At 38.4% G+C, this 18,908-nt stretch overlaps 2 protein-coding genes across 4 annotated transcripts in view; one reads left to right on the forward strand and one right to left on the reverse strand.

Annotated features, from left to right (window-relative positions):
• Positions 1–652: 652 nt before the first annotated feature.
• TMED5 (transmembrane p24 trafficking protein 5) lies at positions 653–9,919 on the forward strand. The gene is made up of 4 exons (XM_052802438.1): positions 653–897; positions 3,378–3,475; positions 4,167–4,350; positions 6,811–9,919. Exons 1-4 carry the CDS (start codon positions 703–705, stop codon positions 7,027–7,029), a joined length of 696 nt encoding a protein of 231 aa, XP_052658398.1. The 5' UTR covers positions 653–702; the 3' UTR covers positions 7,030–9,919.
• Positions 9,920–15,221: 5,302 nt separating this feature from the next.
• The window catches only part of MTF2 (metal response element binding transcription factor 2), a 28,225-nt gene continuing 24,538 nt past the window's right edge, over positions 15,222–18,908 (reverse strand). For all 3 annotated transcript variants that reach the window (XM_052801374.1, XM_052801376.1, XM_052801375.1), the window contains one exon: positions 15,222–18,422. In XM_052801374.1, coding sequence (XP_052657334.1) covers positions 18,068–18,422 — 355 coding nt within the window. In that variant the 3' untranslated portion in view covers positions 15,222–18,067. The remainder of the gene's footprint in view (positions 18,423–18,908) is intronic.

Consider the following 18,908-nt stretch of genomic DNA (forward strand, 5'->3'; position numbering starts at 1 on the left):
GGGGACCAGCGCCAGCGCAGCAGCCCGGCTTAGCGACGGCGGCAGCCGCCGCTCCTGTGGGGCGCCCGGCGGCGGAGGGCCGGCGCCGCGAGCAGCCGGAGCGATGGGGCCCAGGCGAGCCGAGAGCTGGCGGTATCGGGCGCTCGCCCGCCTCAGCGCTCTCCGACCGACGGCCCTCGGCCGCCAGCCAGCCGCCCGCCGCGAGGGGAAGGGGGAGGCGGAAAGGAGCTATCCCTCGGCCCCGAGGAGACCCGTGTCGGCAACAGCGCCGCCTCGGAGCCGCCCCCAAGCGCCCCGCTTTCCCCGCCGCAGGAGTCCCCAGGGCCGGTCCTTACCCCGCTTCAAACAGCGCGGGCCATGGGAGACGAGGCCCGCCTTCCCCGCGAGGCCCTAACGGCGCATGCGCAGCCCTCCCCTTCCCGTTGCGCACTGCGAGCGGCAGCTGCGCCGCTGCTGCCGCGCCCGTACCTGGGAGGGGGCAGCGCCTCCCGAGCAAGAGGTACACCCGACCCACCACGTCTCTCTGCCGCGGTGCACTGTGGGCGGGCGGAGAGCTTGCGCTGCGGTGGCTGCGATTGGGGGAGCGGCGTGAGGGGCGGGGCCGGTCCCGCCCACGCCCCCGGGGGTCAGTCCCGCCCCTCGCTCGCTCCGTCCGCGACGGCGGCTGGGCTCCGCGGACGGAGGGCGCCGCCCGCCGCTGGCATGGGGCCGTTGCCGTGGCCCCGGCCGCTGCTGCTGCTGCCGCTCGGGTGCTTCGCGCTGCTCCTGCCGCCGCCCGCCGCCACCGAGTTCAGCCCCTCCCTGGACAGCGACTTCACCTTCACGCTTCCCGCCGGCCGCAAGGAGTGCTTCTACCAGCCCATGCGCAAGGAGGCCTCGCTGGAGCTCGAGTACCAGGTCGGGCGGGCGGGCGGGCGGGGCGGGGCGGGGCCGACCGGGGTCGCCCCAGGAGGGCGATGGGCCTCCCCGCGGAGTGGTCCTGAAGGGAGCCGGGCGGTCCCGCATCCTGCCGCGACGGCGTCGCTGCCGGTTCCCTCTTACACGGGCGAGGCTCCGCCAGCGGCGGGAGCTTCTCCGCGCCTTCCCGGGGGTCCCGCACCCCTCGGCCAGGGCCGCGGCCGCAGCCGCCTCGCCGTCCTCCGCCGGCGCGGCCCTGCGAGCGGGCCGCGTTCGGGGAGGCGGCGGGGTCCCGGGGCCCTTCCCCGAGCGGCGGCCCGGGTGAGCCCCGCCGGCCCTCCCCCAGGAAGCGGCGGCGGCGGCGGGAGGCGGCCCTGCCGCCCGCACGTCCTGGGCCGGGCAGGGTGGGCGCCCTGCCTGCGCTCGCCGCCGTGCGCGGCTCTGCGGGCCCCGCGTAGCGCCCACAGATCCCCGTCGGAATTACCCGCTGCTGAGAGCTGCGTCTTTGGGAGGGAAAAAAATACACGTTTGCAGCCTTCTTTTAAATTATTCTGATAGGGTGGGGTTTTTTTTTTTACTTTACAAGATGTCACGTTGCCATCCTTCAAAACCGCAAAAATGTAGGAAGTTAACGGCCGTGACCTTACGCAGTAGCTCTGAAGCACAACCGAAATTGTTGCTGATGCACAAAACCCTTACGTACCTATCTTTGTGTTGATATTAAACAGCTTTTATCTCGATGGTGAAAGTTTTTCAACAACAGTCTTATTTAACTAGACTAGCGTTAAGGTCTTGATGCCCTTCTTGGGGAGAGTAGAGTTCCCCAGATATCTCTGGAAGAGGTTTTTTTTTTCTTTCCTTAAAGACTTTTTTCAGCAGAACAGGCACAGTGAGAGGAAGGTCCAGTGAATATTTCCCCATCCTGCTACTGTGCCTCAGAACTGGCCGGGATCTGTCTCTCTCTTCCCCCTCCCTCCCTTTTTTTCCCCTCTGCTTCCCAACTAAAACCACAAAACTGAAATTCCTGGTTATTTTCTAATTATTGTTACATGCAGAACTGAACAAGAATGAAAGATTGAGGTGTTAAAGCTTTGTTCAGAGCCCTGTCTAAGCAAAACGGAAGTTTATTTTGCACTGACAAAGTAGGATTTTATTTTAATCATAATCAAAAATTTTATTTGAGAGAACAAATGTGCATAACTGAATTTATTTCTACACAGGCATAAATTTCTCAGCACTACTGCTAACAGTAGTGATTCACCTTTCTTTTTGAATGTGTAGAAAAGGAGCTCTGTATGTTATTGGAAATAGATTTACTTTGTACTTAATTATCCTAAATTGTGAGTGGCTAAAGTATAGGAATATTTTAATGCAGGATGCAGGTCATTATCCAAAGACATAATGCAGTAAACACAATGCTGATACAAAGTTTTGTTCCGGGTGTTTAGATTCTATCATAGCCCTAAAGGTATATCCCTATGTATAATTTTTAATTTAATCAGCTGTTAGCTACTAATTTTCCTTGTCCTTTCTCTTTTTTTTGGTAAGTCTCCAGTGTCACTTTAAGTCAGTGTAAACTTTGCCCTCAATTTCAGCAGGAACAGACTGCTATACTTGAATAGCTCACTGGAAAACAAACAAACAAAAAAATGCCCTAGCATGGACCTAAGTAATGTCATAAAAATGAGCCCTCTCACCCCCCTTATGCAGTTACTACCTTCCCTATATAGAATTTCTACAATACAACAGATGAGGTGATACAACTGTAGCCATGTTATACAGTTAAAGCCGCACAGCTTTATAATACTGTATACACTTATTATCAGCTTAGGAGGCTAAATGCCTTCAATTCCTTCTACCTTTGGGAAATGAGAATGCCCTGGGAGAATTCAGACCTTAAATCTGCATTAAAAGGTGAGAAGGTCTGTGGTACAGCTTTGATTGGCATAAGAAGTCTAGTCCTGTCTTCTACTGTTAATTCTCCCAACAAAGAGATCTTAGGGATTACACTTCATAGACTGTTCTTGTACAAATACATATGCATATATACATAAAAGTGACAGACCTTTGTTATAAAATTTCTGAACTAGCGCTGGTACTTGCCCATCGATGATGTCTGCCATAGAAATACTAGATGTGGCCATCTGCTGGTATTCTTACAGGTTGTCTAACCCTGCCCATTGATAAAATTGTATGCATTCTTAAAAACAGTTAGGGAAGGGTTCAATATAAGCCTAGCCTAGCATGATTAGATCATATTTAGTTTAAGATTTTAAATGGCTAAAATGCTTTTGGGTTGAACCAGTTTTTAATCTGCTTCCAATTAACTTGGTGTGAACTCATACAGACAGATTCAGCTTTCAGATTCTTTCTGTGTCTGTTCCTTTACCTAAAAATGTTTGCCTTCCCTAAAAATGTTGCCAACAGCAATGCAAACAGGAATTCTACTGGTTGGAGGGTGTTTTTTGTTTGTTTCACAGGTTCTAGATGGAGCAGGATTAGATGTTGATTTTCATCTGCTGTCTCCAAAAGGTGAAACTCTGGTTTTTGATGAAAGAAAATCAGATGGAGTTCATACGTAAGTTTAAAATCTTCAAACTTAGAAGTGTTACATAAAGTACTTTTCTGGTTTCTTTAACAAATACACCTAAAATAAAGGTTGAGTACTTATTATTCCTTAGTATTACAAAAGACTTTCTAATAGGACAGTTTGAGAACACCAATTACCTTTTTATAAACGCTGAATGCTTTTTAGGTGGATCTTACCATGAAGTGAAGGATATTTTTGTTTTGATGATAGCTGTTAATGGTCAGTGAACAAAAATAATTATTGTGGAGTTGAAAAAGGTCTCCGCATCTAATATCAAAAGATCTTATCAGTCATATAAATAATAAGCTGAAAAGTTTCCTATTTTTTCAGTCCTTTTATCAAAATATGTAGTAATTATTGTAATTTTACTACAGAGTATAAGAATCCCACTCATATTATAGCTTTTTTGTAACAATAAGGATTCAAAATCCCAATAAGGAAAATGAAAGAAAGCTGCAGTCTTCATCAGTTTAAGCCTTTAGAGTCAGTGGGATTGTTTTCCTGTGACTGTGCAATCTGTAATGGGTCTTTAGAGTTTTTTTTATATAAAAAGCATATTCAGTTATTTCTAAGTGCACAACTGTCAGTCTTAAAGAGGAAAGTTTGCTTACAAACTCGCTTTTTGAGAACCAGCACAAAAAGTGTAGTTAATTTAGTGACATTTTGCTTACATAAACAGGGTGGAAACAGAAGATGGGGATTACATGTTCTGCTTTGACAACACATTCAGTACCATTTCTGAAAAGGTGATTTTCTTTGAACTGATCCTGGACAATATGGGAGAAGATGGACAAGATCAGGAAGACTGGAAGAAGTATGTTACCGGCACAGATCTCCTAGATATGAAACTGGAAGATATTCTGGTTAGTATTTGATCTTTAATTCTTTTCAACGTAAGAACATTTGGGAAAAAATGCAGTGTTTTTTAGCCATTCTGCCTTGCTCTGGTGCATCATCCTAGAAGCTATTCCAGTTCCATATATTGCTTTTACTGATACATGAAGCCTAGCATCATGGATCTCTTGCTTCCATACAGAAGCTTGAGAATATTTTCAGAATAGACGCTTAATCGGCAAGAAGAAACTGCCTAGCTCTCAAAGTCACTCTGTTTCCAATTCAGCTTCCTTTCTTCCTACTGTAAAATGGGACATTTTTCCCTAGCAGTAATGAAATAAATATAGTATTAAAGTATTGTTTAATGCCAATGTAGTTGGAATCACTGCATAGATTTTTATCAATGTTTGAAAATGAAGTACTGTTAGCCTCTTCTTCCTGTCTTTGCAGAAGTACCCCAACCAGTGTATGCATTAATATTTCTATCTTCAATAATTTATATATTACTTTATTAGGGGTTTTTCCTCCAAGTTCTATTTCATCTTTTCAAACTAATAAAACAGGACAGGAGTTAATCTGTACTACGCTGCAGGTTCACCTTTGCAAACATTCTAGGAATGGTAATGGTTGCTTAAACTGTATGCTGACCTTATTTCATGCAGGATGAAGACTACTGCCAAGTCAAAGCTTTTATTTCCTTTCATGATCATTAAAAGTTGAGATTATTCTAGAAATAGAGGTGTTTCTGTACCACTATTCTTAGTGCTTGGTAGGATGCAGTAAGCCATTGTTTGTTTGCTTGTAGCTACAGAGGACAGGAGTCTTTAGAAAAAAAAACAACAAACAACAAACAACAACAAACCAACATCCACAGTTACTGAATACACTGGTGTAGAGAATGACATTGTTTATATTCTGTTTATTGCAATAAACAAAATGCAGATTTTTAAACAGCACAATCTTCATGTTTAAGATCTTTTATAGGTGTACAATACACTCTTAAATAGTTAAAACCAAACATGGAATCTGAAAAGCTGGCCAGATCTTCTTTAAAATTGGCAATCAAGACAATTAGAAGAAACAAAATTTATAGGTGAAATTGGGAAGAAAATCCCTCTCACACTAATCACAAGCAATACTTGGATGGATGTGATAACTACTTGTGTACATCCTGGTATCTCTTCTAAAAGAAAAAAAAATGCAGAACTTGTCTTTATTTGAGAGCCTTGCAGATCTTATAAAGTAGGTAATTTTTGGAAAGTTAACATTAGTATTTGATGCCATTCTTTACTTAGTCAAGCTATTACTTTACTTGCAAGTTCTGCGAGGACTTGCATAAACACGTAGTAGTTTAACTTTTTAAAGATAAACAACATATTGCTGGGGAAAATGAGGAATTGTGTCTTATTTTTAAAGCTCTTTCATAGTGTTGATGTTCCTTATTGTGTAACAGATGAACTTTAGTATCATCATAAAATTATCTGGCTTCCAAAAATAGCTCTTATGAAATATTTGTTAAATATGCAACAGAAAATTTCCATAGAGAAAATGTTACTGCTGTGGTAACTCCCCCTCCCCCCAATTTATAGCCTCCTGTTACTACACATATTACTCTCCTCACTAAAAGTTACTTCAGGGTCCCATAATTATATCAAGAACATAAATCAGCACTTCATGAGATCAGCTTTTAGGTTGGGTTAGGACTTTCTATTATGTTGTAGATGAAACTTTAACAGATCATAGGACCAGGTGTTTACTTCGTAAATGCAGAATAAGGAGTGGATCTTGAGCTGCTGTTGTTATGGCTAGTGTTGATGTACTTCCTCTGGTTTGATGAGACACACTGTCTGTCCTTTGTAGGACCTCCAGTTGTCCTATTGATGATTTATTGTCAAAATTCTGCTTTATTATCTAAGCTGAAGCAGCAGATTATAGCCACTACACTGAAAGCATAAAAAGAAGATGGGAATATAACATTACTGTACTACTATTCTTTTGCTACAGCTATAGTCTGATGGTATTTTGCATTAAAAAGTGCCTGAATTTGATTATCCAGCAGAAAAAAATCCTACATCTATCAGCTACTACACAACTTGTTTTCAGACTAGTTCTGTAGAGATCACTGCATTTTTACTTGTCTGAATATCTGGAATCACAGTTCCCCAAGATACATAGAATATTAAAAAACTGATTTTAGGTTTGATTTCTCTCTTACCTCCCCAACCTGTAAAAGGGAAAAACCAAATTACTGTAGAACCTTAATGCTATGTGAATTAAGCCTTTTTAGGTGATATACAATAAACAGGCTAGACAAATTATGAAAACTGTGATAAGGTAAATATTTTAAAGTGAAATTAACTGTCTACTTGACAAGAAATTAAATGACAGGTGGTATACGGTATTGATATTTTGTATGTGTTGCAAGCTATACATTTAATTAATTCAGGTGTTCTTTTTTCTTCTAAAAATACTCTCTTGTTACTTACCAGGAATCCATCAACAGTGTCAAAGCCAGATTAAGCAAAAGTGTCCAGATTCAGACTCTGCTCAGAGCATTTGAGGCTCGTGACCGAAATATACAAGAAAGCAACTTTGACAGAGTGAATTTCTGGTCCATGGTCAACTTGGGAGTAATGGTGGTGGTATCAGCTGTTCAGGTTTACATGTTGAAAAGTCTCTTTGAAGATAAGAGGAAAAGTAGAACTTAATATTCAGTATGATCGTAACAATAGAACAGGTATGGGGGGGAGAGGTAGAGCAATGAACTACTACAGTAAAGAAAAAAAAAAAAACCAAAAACATGACCTTTCAGATTCTTTCAAACAGGCAGTAGATACCAAGTTTTCAATTCATGTTGGGTTTTTTGGTTGTTTTGTGGTGGTGGTCTTGTTTCTTTGTTTTGGGTTGGTTTTTTTAATATGAACAGAATGCCTTGCCCCAAGCTCTTCCATTTTTGCAAATGCTACTATTTTTTTTTTTTACTTGTAGCATTTATTAATGGTTGTTAATGACTAACTTATGCATAGTGCACAGGATGCTTGGTACATATGCAAAGTGATGTTAATAGTGTCACTTTTTTCATGGTCACATAAAACTTTAAATGGTAACTTAGACATTGGTTTATTTGCTGTTAAATATTGCATAAATTTACATATGTGCCTAAGTGTTTACAGGATTAGGACCCACAGGGGTAGTCTGTAGTTACTGTCATTTACCTTCAAAGTTATGTGTTTTTAAAATCCTCAGCTTTTGTTATATCATGGAAAAACACTGGGCTAACATTGTAAGAACAAAATGAGAACTCTTTTTATATACAGATGACTAACATCAGCACTTTCAAAAAGCACCATCAGTGTGAAATCGAGTCAGTGTTGAAAAGAATTAGAGAAAATAGGTGCAATTCCTGTTCCTAAATCTTTCTGTCCTGTAGCTGTACAACCTCATTTTCCTTTTTGGCTGTTACACGAGATCAAGAGACAAGTGACTGTATGGTATACGAACAAATGCACACACACCTTCAAGTATGTTTGCGAACCCTTAGTTACTGTAACCTCATGTAATAGATGATTTTCAAGAAGTCATTTCTCATATTATTCTTTCCCTTTAATAAAGGAGGGGGGGGCGGTGTCACAGTATGTGAAAACGTAACATTAATTTTTGTAGTCTCGAAATCCCTCTTATTTGCCTTTTTTTTTTTTTTTTTTAGTTTTTGTCTACTACATCCATGACTAATGTAGCAGTTAGTAGGGTGACTAACAGAGGCATGAAAAACCAAAGCTATTCACCTAAACTTTCCTTTTTTGCTCACCCTCACAAGTCTTTTAGCTGTATAAGTACACTCAGTTCATATGAGCAGTGTTTCCATAGCTATTTATATGAGTAAGGCATGAATTACATGAGCAATAAGTACAGGCTTCAAATTTTAGGATCAACTGGATATCAGTAATATCAGTTAACTAAGGCAAAGCTATCCTCAAATCACTAATTTGTAATTTCTATATGAAGTGGCTTTTAACAGTGTAGTGAGGGTATGGAGAATTTTTGCCCAAACCCCTGCTGTGTGAGAATTAACTTTTTTTAATAGTTCAGAGTTAGTCATTTTTACAATGTGCCAAGTCACTGAAATTTCCTGTATAAACACGTTAAATTACATTTCATCACAAAAGTGTTTTTAAAAAGCACTTCCTTAAAAAACACTTTTTAAAAAAAGTATGTATGTATGAATATTCTGCCTGGTGTTGGGTCATCTGGGTGTGAAGAGCAGAATTGCAACTTTGAGACTTGCTGTGATTAAAAATTATTTTATGGAGATAAAACAGGGTCAATAGATGCATGAAGAAACACTTTGTTCAAATGAAGCAGATGCTAGCAAGGGCTACAGTACATACAAACAGCACTTCAGCTTCAACTTCAGACAACTGGACCTAGCAATAATATTTCTAAATAGATTTTATAAGCAGAAGTACTATTCCTTACAGAAGTTGTTATAGAGGGCTCCAAAGGCTGTTGAGCTACTTTTTCTTTTCTGCAAAGCTGTGTCCAAAATAAGATTGTTTCACTTAAGGGTTCTGCATATCTTCTTTTTCCACATGATGCTTTCTATTCTAAACCGCCTGGAATTAGAAAGCTTATTTCTGTGATTAGGACAAAGTGTAGGAGAAATTAATTTTTTCTGCTAGAGTGGCAAATAATATTTTTCTGCCATTTCCCTGTATATCTCCCAGTACCAATATACCACATATCTACATCAGGACATAAGCCAAAGCTCACTGAAGTCAACTTCCAAGGTTTTGATCAGGTCCCTTCAGGACAGGCAAGTAAGATTTGTAGGGCTCTGCCCCTTTTGCTAGAAGAGGAGATCTATCTTCGCTTGCATCACAATGAGTATGATGCTACAAACCATCTGCAAAATGCTGAACCAGCTCTGTGAAGCAGTTACTAAGACATCTACCTCTTAAATCAAAGCTACTAGATTCTAGATTTCATCTTAGACCTCCAACAGATGAGGTCTGCCACAGTTTCCAAGGGCACCTTAAGGGATTAGGTTCCCCAGCTGCTCTGATGTGCCTCTCCGACAGTGGTTATACATCCAGTGGCAAAACAGGATGGTGTATTAGCTTAAGCTGCTAAAGAATGCAGACTTCTGTGATCAAAGACACAAGGCCGAACTGCAGCAGTTTCTCCAATTCCAAGTAGCAGTCTCTGGCAGAAGAAAAATAACGCAACAATTGTCAGCAGAGTTCATCTGGAAGAAATTATTATTTTGCAACTAAGAGCTCTGACTGTATTTTCTCCCCATTCAAGGTTCATTACAGAAAACAAAACAGGGAATAACTACAAAAGGTAACTGTGCTTTGACTTTGGGAGCAGGACTATGTTTATCATAGGTGAAGGATTTGGCTTGTAAACTTGCAGCTAAATAATATTCCATTTGGGTTTTGAAGAGTAGATTGCTTTTGATTGTATAAAATTTACAAAGGAGAATATAAATTAATTTTTAATGGATTTTTTTATTCAGAATTAAATGTTTTAAGACTTGCAGATGTTGAATAAAATTATGCAAAACTTGAGATTTTCAATAAATGAAGTTTAAATGTGTGTTTGTGTTCATTTTGTAATGAAGGAAGAATGCTTTACCTATGAATGCTGCAAAATATGAAGGATGCTAAGCTAACAAGAACTTTTAGTGATGCAGCTTTTTCATTTCTTCTTCATACAGTGTTCAAATTCTGTTCTTATTCACTGTAACCCAAAATCAACTTTACCAATGCAAATAACTTAAGATTTACATAGGTGTCAGATCAGAATGACACCAACCTCTGATCTTTGTAACAGAAAATACATTTAAAGTTATCAGATGCATGTCAGGTATGAGCCTTAATGTTTTGGGTTTTTTTTTTCCAAGATTTGCACCTTAATTAATACTTATATTCCATATTGCACCTGCAGTTTATTACACACATACAGACAGAATGGCATAGCTTCCAGTTATGCAGGCAGCAAGGTTAGGAGAAATTCTGGGAAGAATAGTAGGTACTGTCTTGTGCAAAATTATAGTAGAGGTCAATACTACTACTGAGACTGGTAAAGTTCTGCATTCAAAGCAAGAGACACTAAGACCCTCAGGCCAGCCTAAGTCAGGACAGCTTGGTATTAAATCAGCACCTGTAACTTTGGGAAACTATTTGTCAAGCTGAGTGTTACCTGTTAGTAACTACACCAAGTCCCAAATTTCTCACGTTTAAAAAAAAAAAAAAAGTGAGAGGAAATACCTCAAGGAACAGATTATGGGAATTTGTAAGCTTGTAATACCACAGAAAGACAGCATCAAATTGATACTTAAAAAACAACTTCACTGCTCTAACCCAATGGCCATCTGTCCTCACAAACCCTTTTTAGAAAGGATTTCAGAGAAGGTAATTTGGCTTGATACGTTGTTCTAACTTGCGTGCATGTTTGTGCATTTCCAGTTAACAGCAGTACCTAAGTCACATGAAACTATGAGAAGGATTAAAAAAAAAAAAAAAAAGTATTTTTAGCAGTGAACATCAACTGACATCATCTGATGACCTGTTGAGTGCTTCCATTATTTTCCTCCTTTAAAGAAAATTTATTTCACAGTAGAAGTATTTTCATTTCCGATTAGGTATAGTCAACATTAAAAATAAACACCTAGGGAAAAACATAAGGAAAACAGGAAAGTAGTATCACAGAATATCAAACTGTAGCAATTAAGAATCCCATAATATAAATGGCTACTAGTTTTTAATATGTAATAATTTCACATTCATAAGATGCAAGATCCTGAGACTAAAAGCTCAAAATTTTGGAGCACTTTTTTCAGCTTAATCGAGTAATACACATGACAAATCCAAGCTTGTTTACCGTTTCGTAAGACTCCTGAGAAACCAGGCCTGTCCGGAAGCCTGCTAACCACATTGTTCAAATAGTGAAACAGGAACTTCCTTTTTGTACTGTGTTTTGAATCGATGAAGTAGATACCATAAAATACTAAGGCACAATGTTATGTTGCCAGGTTGGGCAATTAATGGTAGAAAGAACAGTGGTTTGACTTGAAAAGCTACACACACAGTGAAAACTATCAAAAGCCGTTTTAGACAAAGGCATCAGAAATGCACAAAAAGTTCCCCTTCCTGTTTCTCGAAGTGCACGCCATGAGAAATGAGACCTTCTGCATTAACTTCTTCCTATGTACAAGACAACGCTCGTGTACCTCAGACTGGCACAAGTCCATAGCATCTCATGCACTCGGCGGTGCAGCACTTCCTTGTTTAACTCGGCTTGCTTGTCAGGTTGCAGCACTATCCTGAGTCCACAACCATGTGGTACAGTGGAAAGACTACCTTGTTAAAAATTTTATTCAGCCAGCCACAGCAATTACTTTTTTTTTTCCTGAGTATTTTTAAAATAAATATTTACATGGCGATCTGTCCTAAAGACTCATTATCCCCAACAGCTAATTAAGACAGCCTGGAACTAAGTAGATTGAGCTATATCTGATGTCTTTAAAAACTAACAGTTCCTGTGCCTTCCCTAGTTTCAAAGAACAATTCTCTTTAAGACTGTTTCATTTTAAAACTTAACAACTTTTGGTGCAGACAGGAGACATACAACTTTTAGTTATTGCTGAGGAATGGCTTATGTTAAACCCTTCCTTTCCACACTTTCCTTGCTCCAGTAGTACCCTATCACAGAAACTTACTATTCATACAGGAAGAATCCTAGTACAGAGGTAAGCACCATATTTGTAAAGTATTGCAGAGCAGATCAAAAGCTATATGCCTTATTGTATGATTTTGTTTGCAAAACCAAAAATTTACTTAAGGTAACTGTTGATTTTTATCACAGGTAAAAATAATAAAACAGTAATAAAATAATAACAAAAAAAATTAGCAGTAAACACACCTACACTGCTGAAGTTTCACCAGAAGTATCTTCTCTCATGCTATCAATTGCTATAGTTGAGGACAGTTAATGAAACTTGAAACCCATGCAGCTCACAAGTCCCTTTGATCTCTTAGCGTGTACCAAGTTTCTGGAAACAAGATATCCTTCTTCACTCTGCATCTGCTACCTGCCAAATTGGAATACAGGTGTGTAAGTAAGGCATAGTGTTGCCAAGATAAAAGTTCTAAACGTATGTATCTATAGTCTATCTTTATTTCAACATTATGTTAAAGGACCCAACATTAATGATCTAATTAAGGTCATTTTTCTATTATGCTGGAGGATATCAGGAAGTGGTAAAGTCAAGTTAATGTCAAGTGAAAGATACCCATGACTGTCCATACAAAAAGCTTCTGACAGTTTAATCAATCCTAGTTCCAAAGTGTTTATGAGAAGACTCTAGATTAGATTACATTTTCTGGAAAGACAGGAAAAGGGCAGAACCAGACCCTACCTCCCCACCCCCCAAAGCCCTGAGCATGCTTCAGCCATTACTCACTTATGCTGCCTCTCCTGAAATCGTTCTTCCCAGTCACTTCTCTCCCACAGGATGACAGCACAAGATTGGGAAGAAGGAAGCAGGCTGAGGTGCCAAGTGGCCAAACAAACAGGAATTCCCATTCTAAAGCTTCAGCACTTACCTCTGAACGACTGTGGGGCAGGTGAGCACCTATAATACCTGGGCTCATTACCACAAGCAGAGAAGCAGCAGCATGGGAGGAAAGAAGGCAAGGACTGAATTAGCAATTTTTTTTTTTTTTTTTTTTTTAGTAGTCCATCAAAGTGGGCATTTCACAGCCCACTTACGGACTTCCTTAAAAATAACTTCCCATTGTAATTAAATACATTCAAGTTGTTTCTCATTGTTATTTCTCAGACTTGTGATTTCTACACATAAGTATACATATTACATATATTTATATATACACATACTTTTCTGCAACAAGTCAGTTTGTCAGAAAGGACAGTTCTGAGTGTGGATTTTGTACAAAAAGCATCACTTTCCCTAAACAAGGAACTCTGCATTATCCTGATCAATTCTTAGTTCTACCTTATATTCTTCCCCTTTTTGGACTCACCTTTTCCTCCTGCTACCACTACAAATATATTTTAACATCCTACAGCTTGAAAACCTTTCCCATTGTTTATTCATTATTTCCCTTTCCCTGAATTTCTCTAACCACTGTTGATCATCTCTAGAATTTTGCTCTTAGTGCTTTCCAGTCTCTGTTATCATGCCACCAACCAATTTGTGAAGTTATGAATACCAACTTAGAGCAAGCAGGTGAAAAACATGAAGTAGGCAACCTTAGTAATGTTCATGAATGAGAGAAACACGTACATAGCAAAGCAGTAACTATCACATTGGATGATGACATGGGTGAATGCAATAATAGCAACAGTTTTGCAAGTACTCATTAGGGAATGGCAGAGCACAAATGAAGTACTTTGAAATGGTGCTTACAGAAGAATAAACTTTATTTAGAGCAAGATAGAACTATTAACTAGCTTCTCGCTATAAAGCAGGTTTTGAAGCAAGTGACCTTATTAGATTAAGACCGAAGACGTAAAGATTTTAAGTTAATGCTACCACACTGGACATTAAGTAAACAGAAGACTAGGAAACCAAAACCACATGGAAGTCAATCAATACCAAACACGAAATAGCTAATAATGGGAAGAGAACAGAATATTGTCAAATTCAGAAGCCAGAAATATAAATTAGAACAAGTGAAAAAGAAATACACACTGGTGAAATAATACCAGTGAACAGATTAGAAGGAAGATGATACGAGAAGAACAGTATGAGCTACAGCTATATTTGAAAAACTAGTATCTGCAAAGCAAAATATTTTGGTATCAATAAAAACCAGAACAACTGTTGATGTTATGGTACATGGACCTCATTGCTGGAATATGAAAAATTCTGATAAAAAATAGCAGAGATGAGCTAGCTGAGAGAAACGTTAAGGAATTCAGAAATGCAAAACAGATAAAGACATCACAACAATACAAAATCTTCTCTTTCATTGTTGCTGAATGATAGAAGTGAAAGAGTAGCAAAAGCATCAAATTCCAAGCTCATTCTCAGACTGTGCACAGCTTCTACTTGTACTCATCTTTTGCTTTTCTTTCTATTGTCCTGCACTATCTTTTCTAGAAGATGGTCATTCCCCTTTCGACTTTTCGTCAGGGACTCCAAAGGAGTCTCTTTTCCTCCCTATCTTTCTCTTTGTACCTCACCAACAGATGATCCGATTTACACATAAAGAAATCAACTTTTCTACAAACTTTAGGTTGACAACTCTGATTTTTTTCCTCATGCATTACATTTTTCTGACCAAACCAGGATCTCAATAGATCTGATGCCTCCGCATGGGTGTTTAGCCATCAGCTTAAGTTCAGCATCGACTAAATACAACTCACCATCCTAAACCCTTTTCTCCATTTATAGAAAATACCATTTTCTGCCATCATCCCCTTAACTGCAGTGTTACTTTTCATTCAGGCAGATATGAGGGAACTAGAGAAGTGAAACAATTTAAAGCCTGAAAATGTTACCTGCATAGCACTTGCAAGATTCATCCTCTTCCCTCTGTGCACAGAACTGATGCTCCTGTCCAGTTCATCCTCATCACTGTGTTCTGACTACTGCTCCGTCTCCAGCCTTGGCATGTTCCATCTCAATTCACCAATTTCCTTTTAAAATATAACACTAGAGATCACTTTAGTAGGATGTTTCAAAGACACGACCATTTTTCTGTTTATTCACATATCTTTCCCCCCACTCCCTAGACAAACTGCTTGTCTTCACCTTCAAGGCCTTTTTTGGTTTATTTCTGTCTTCATGTTAAATCAAAATATTGACTTTATTTCACATATCACACAGAGATTTTTCAAAATTCCTTTGTAAGCTCACTCAAAATGCCTGTTATGCATAGAAAAGCATAGGTTTTATTCAAAATTCCTCTTGAAGTTTTTGTTGAGAACAATGATTTGAAAAGTAGTTTGTTACGATGATTATTTTACAATTCTGACCAGTAATGTGCCATTATTTCTTTGCTGTCTTGTTCATGTGATGCCTACATTTTTAGAATGGCCTCAGTAGACTTCACCTACCTAAATACTACTGTAATACAAATAATACATAATGGAAAAATATTAAATCTGATACACATAGAAATGGTTCTAAATCAGTGACCACAACAAAGTTGAATTACATATATTTACACACATGCATACATACAATGATCAAATCATACCAAACTGAAATTGTTACGTACAGCAACATTTGTATTTTTCCTTTAGACACTCCATTACTACATACAATGAAATTCACATAAAATGAGAGAAAGGCATTTGTAGGTGTGCTTTAATTACTACCCTAGCTGTATCTTCAGCAGCACTACTGCAGCATTTTCCAGTACATGACACCTTGTAACAAAGCATCCCTCAAGCATAGCTGAACACTAATTAGTGTCTACGTGCAGGGCAAGTGTCTCCAGGACAGGAAAGCTAGAGTTAGAGAAACAATGGATGGAAGGATGCCACCAAGCATGTAGTTCACAAGAATACAGAATCAAAACTCATTCTTCTCTCTCAAAAATACACACATTTAATGTTGGTCTTTTAATTCTAAGAAAAAAGCAATTCCAAAAATACAAACTGAACATCAGAGTCAAGTCAACCACCTTAATAAAATGAAATGACATTCACAATAGTTAAGTCTATGGACAGCTTAAGTTTGACAAATATTTTCTCCCCCCCCACACCCCCACCCCCAAGTCCCCAAGTACATTCCAATATTTATCTTTAAATGAAACTTTATGAAAAATACTGCTGGTGTTCAGTTAGAATTAAAGGACTTGGATAAAGTGAAACAATAAAGACAGATACAGATGGTACGAATAAGGTTACAAAAGCTTTACATTTTGCATTATCCCAAGATATAAACATTCAAAAATTAACATGAAGTTGCTGTGTTATCAAAATATTGCAGCTATAGGCAAGGCAACATTAAATTAATAGCTGAGGGTGTGAGGAAAAAAAAAACCCACACATTTTAGTGAAGGTAAACAGAAGTGGCAGTTTTTAATTAGCATTTTTATAAAGCTAATATTACCCGGCCAGCCATAAACCAAGCACAGGATTAAAAAGCTTTCTCTGCTTCCTTTGGCTACAAGGTGACAGGAAAAAAAAAAAATTAAAAAAAAAAATCACCTTTTCAAGTTGTTCAAGATGAGCAGAAAAAGTCAAATAATCAAGTAATGGAATAAATAAGTACTAACCCAGGCAGTACACTTTAAACCACTCTGTCATTTGTAAGTGTTACATAATTTTATTTTGGTGGTAAACTATAAGCATATAAGAAAACTAACCTTATGCAGTACAGTGAATAACCACCAAAGTAAAAATATTCTTCTGTTTACTCTTTGGCTAAAATCCCCTCAAAAGTAGCAGACAAAGAAAAAACATCTAATACTGGCAAGAGACTTTTTTGACTTTTTTGACTTTTTTTTTTTTAAAAACAAGTAAAATAAACTTATCAATTTAAAAGTTGGTACATTTTATAAAAACAAAAGAGGTAATGTTGTAATAAAATCAGTAATGTTACTTCAAATGGCAACAAACCGTTTGTTGACCCTGTGCAATAATACACTTTGTTCATACTACATTTATCAAAATATGACTGTTTCTACAGATATGTAGGAATCCTGTGTGTGACTCCCGTCAACTTAGTTTATAACTGGGACACAAAATTTACAATCAGTGTGCCACAATAACTTTCATATTGTTATTTCTAGTAGAGTTAACTTCCAAACGTTCAGATCCTGCATTAAATTTTAACAGTTAATTCACATGGAAAATAATGGAATATATTACCTAAAACATATGAACATCAATGACCGCGCCCATTGCCAGAACACGCTGCACTGGTTTGACACTTTTCCTTAGTACACAGAAAGCAACAGCACCCAATAAGCCTGAGAAGAAATGCTGCTGTGTAAATACTGGCAACTATTCCTGAAAAAAGAATTATGGGATGTATTCTCAGAAGCTGCCCGATCCCATAATTTGTATTGCATAGGTCACAATCACACATATATATACACGCACAAGTATGTGTGTGCATATATACATATGTATATACGCACACACATGCGCACACACACACACACAAAGAATATATTAAGACGACAATGAAGTCTGGTCACAGAGCAATTTACAGGCTCAATATATTTTTTTCTTTTTTTTTTTTTTTTTACACTTTGTTTGAAAGAAAACTTCAGTATTTTACAGTCTTCAGTAGGCATTATATACACTGCACTTATGAAATCTAGAAAGTATTGAAATAGAAATACATTTCTGCAAACATTTGGGTAAGAAAACAAACCAAAATTTTTCAAATATTTGTGCTATCTACATAATATTTTCTCTAAATCACAATAACTGTATCCATGGAATGTTCTCTAGAAAATGTCTTTTTTTTTTTTTTTTTTTAAAACACCATGCACATTTTTAAGCAATTGTAACCCAAAATATCCCAACCTAAAACAATCTAACAATGTTCAGATTAAAAAATTTAAGTTTCAGATCAGGTTTTAAAAAGATAAGTCTTTATCACAAGAACTGTAATGATAACAATTACATGTTAAGGCTAAACTGGTTTTGTTTTGTTTTTAGAAACACACTTAAAGACACATTTCTGTCGTGGCTCTGCATTATGAACTGTACTTACAGATGACAGTGCAGTGAACATAATGTTCAGTCCTACAGTCAGGATGCAGTTGCTCCTTCCCACTCCACAAGATACTGCACCTTTCCATCAAGTGTCACCCGACGAGCCAAAACACGGTATTTTTCCCCACAAGCTATTCTACCTGCTGCACCAAAATAACTAGTAATAGAGTTCTTTAGATGATTGAGCTGTAACTCCTGATCTGCCAAGTTGTTAAGTATCTCTGTATTGAGTTCATCATACTGGTAATCTTCTTTGCTCTCATCATCTTTTACAATTTCTGAATTTTGAGTCTGGAGTGCTTTTCGTGGAAAGCGACCTCTTCTTCTCAAATGTGGTATTGCAGCAGGCCAAGTTCTTCCTGTACGAGTCCTTTTTCTCGAGTCGGATAAACTATTAAAAAAAAAAAAAAGCGGTAACTCTGAGAAACTTATTCAAAATGTATGCTTTATCATCAGTTATTTCCTATCATAACTTCTTTTGTTCTATTTTTCACTGAAAAATATTTGTTGCCTATAGATGACTATAAATATGGCACTTGCAAAATAAAGATTATTTACATAAGGAAAATTGTACTAATTTAACAAAATGTCAGAAAGGTTTCCTAAGTGATATTAACTTATGCCTAGATATATTAAGAATACTATTTTGATACAGCTTAATCCCATTCTTCAGCAAATTAAAAATTGTTCAGAGAAGTGTGCCCCAAATGTACTTAAATTTGCAAATTAAAAATACAGCTTTATCGCACAGGTAGGCCTCAATTACAAAAGCTATACTATAAAAGAGTTTGAGACTTGACGTTTGTTAAGACTGTAAATAAAAAATTAATTTATGCACAGTTATTTTTGTCAAGCTGAATTTATGTCAGTAAGTGAA

The sequence above is a fragment of the Harpia harpyja genome, chromosome 11, assembly GCF_026419915.1.
Source record: "Harpia harpyja isolate bHarHar1 chromosome 11, bHarHar1 primary haplotype, whole genome shotgun sequence".
NCBI classification, from domain to species: domain Eukaryota; kingdom Metazoa; phylum Chordata; class Aves; order Accipitriformes; family Accipitridae; genus Harpia; species Harpia harpyja.